Source organism: Austrofundulus limnaeus, unplaced genomic scaffold (genome assembly GCF_001266775.1).
Source record: "Austrofundulus limnaeus strain Quisiro unplaced genomic scaffold, Austrofundulus_limnaeus-1.0 Scaffold25, whole genome shotgun sequence".
Taxonomy (NCBI): Eukaryota; Metazoa; Chordata; class Actinopteri; order Cyprinodontiformes; family Rivulidae; genus Austrofundulus; species Austrofundulus limnaeus.
Genome location: NW_013952427.1, coordinates 1,467,419 through 1,469,796, shown reverse-complemented (window position 1 = coordinate 1,469,796; position 2,378 = coordinate 1,467,419). Strand labels below are relative to the sequence as shown.

General features: G+C 39.6%; 1 protein-coding gene across 1 annotated transcript; it reads right to left on the bottom strand.

Moving 5' to 3' along the window:
• Positions 1–117: 117 nt before the first annotated feature.
• LOC106514995 (duodenase-1) lies at positions 118–1,428 on the bottom strand. Its single transcript, XM_014004557.1, has 5 exons — positions 1,369–1,428; positions 1,111–1,270; positions 892–1,021; positions 509–730; positions 118–405 (listed from the first exon to the last, which is right to left on the bottom strand). The coding sequence occupies exons 1-5, from the start codon at positions 1,412–1,414 to the stop codon at positions 253–255; spliced, it is 711 nt and encodes a 236-aa protein (XP_013860011.1). The 5' UTR covers positions 1,415–1,428; the 3' UTR covers positions 118–252.
• Positions 1,429–2,378: the final 950 nt, after the last annotated feature.

Here is a 2,378-nt window from a genome sequence, read left to right as displayed (position 1 = left end):
GTGTGTGTGTGTGTGTGTGTGTGTGTGTGTGTGTGTGTGTGTGTGTGTGTGTGTGTAAGTTTGTTTTTCTTAAAAGTAGATGTGAGAACAGATAAGTCATAAACAACCAACTTTTTATTCAGCAAAAATGCACACATAAAACCATATAGAAGTATATACTACCGCTTCATTAAAAATATGCATACAAAGAAATTTACCTAATTTTGTTACTTAGAAGCAGGATTTGGTCAGAGTAACATGTAGCAAGCACTTTCAAATTTCTCCCATAATGTAAGTGATCCATTCTCTGCTGTCAGGTATTTTAGTATATGTACATAAGATGGAATCAGAGGATAGTATCATGCCCTGAGACACCACCCCATAGGCCTTTCCGTCTTCACAGACTAACGGACCGCCAGAGTCTCCCTAAAAAAAACACAGAAAGTGGTGATTTTATGAGATGAATAATGAAGCATTTGTTAATTTTGACCAAGCTTGTTTATTTGAGTTAATTAAAAAATATACATACTATATAAGGTCCCTTGCCCTTCGAGCAGTACACGTTTTGTTTAACACACTGCTCATCATCAGTCAGAGTGACGTTCACTTCCATGAGTTTGTTGGACAGTGGTCCGTTTATGCTTGTTGGTCCCCAGCCGGCGACGCTACATGACTTTGGCAAAGAGTCGCCTTCCTGGTCTGCCAGAGGAATAGGTTTCACTCTATTGGAAAACGTTGCCTTGGTAGACAACTAAACAGACAAAAATGTGAGAAAGATCACTGGCATMTCTTCATTCTGTATTTGTTTCTTATTTTACCTTGATGATTTGTGAAAATGTTATAGGAAAAACATTGAAATGATTGAAACAAATTTTTACGATTATATTTAGAAACATATCAAGAATGTTTTACCTTCAGCAGCATGATGTCATTTTGGTATGTTTGATTACTGTATTCTTTATGTGGAAAGGCTTGTTTCACAGTCAAAACAATTTTTTCATTGTCACGGAAACTATGTAACCCTAGGAAAACTCGATAGGACCTAAAAAAAAATGAGGAAAAAAAAAACGTCAGATTTTCATGCATAAGTTGACGTCTTCTTATTAATGAAACAAATAATGTTTAACTGACGTGGCCCAGCAGTGAGCTGCAGTCATTACAAAATCTTCACTCAGCAGGAATCCCCCGCAGTACTCTGTGACATTCATCTGATTTCTCCATTCCAGAAGCACCATGTATGGCCTGCTATATTGTTTAACCACGTTGCCTCCAATGATTTCACCTGCATGCACTGGGGCATTTTAAATGGCCAAGTTAGGAGTGCTAAAGTCACAGAAAAGTCATTATGATTTGTTAATAATTAAAACAAAACAAAAAAAAGAGACTCACCTTCCCCATTCAAAGTCAGCACAAGCATCAGCGCTGCCAGGAACATGGTGAGATCACAGCCCTGTTGAGCTGCAGAAGAAATTAGTCGAACAACTACACCGTTTCACACTTTTTATAAGGTTTTTTTAGAAAGAGGAGGCGTTGCAGTTTGCACAGGATGTGACTCTGAGCCACAACCGAAATACGTCTCTTGACATGCATTGCATTAAAAGTTTATTTGTTAATAGGAGTACTTGGACTTGTTTCTTATTTTACGTTTTGGCTTTCAGCTTCGTTAGGGGTGCCACAGTGAGTGAACACACAGAAAGATTTCTTAGCTGAATTAGAACAAATATCCTCCCTGACGCAACCAAGCGACAGCAGCTGAGTTGTGGGGAGCATGTTTTATGCACCATTTCTACCCATTAGTCAGAATTATTTCTGTTTTCTTAAATACAAAGTGTACTGAAGTTATTATAATGTGTAAAAGCTAAAAAAAKACTTGATAAGTTCACACTTTGAATTATCAGGGAAGCAAGTGACTGGGAGAATCCTAATAAATTAAACCGTGTCGTATGGGCAGGAACATGCACAGATACTGTAAGCCTGAGGTGGAGATGGAGCACCTGCCACTTTTATTCTTGACCAGGCAAGTGCCCCTTTTGAATTTTCTTTTTTTTCACAGTCATCAGGGGTGTCAAATATATTTCCATCGAGGGCCACTTGAGTGTCGTGGTGGCCCTCAAAGGTCTAGTTGTAATTAGGGGTGTCCCGATACTGATACCAGTATCGGTATCGGGTCCGATACCAGCATCAAGTACTCATACTCGTACTCTTAAAAGCCGGCCGATACTCTTAACCGATACCGCTTTTGTCCCCTCCTGTGCTGCGCTGCAGCACAAAGAGTAAACAACAATCCATACCAGGCGGTGGCGCTAACGCACTGACAAGTTATTTCTGACCGCACCCCGAATAACAGAAGAAGAACGATGACAATAGAAGAAGAAGTAACTTGTCGGCAGTTTGGAGAT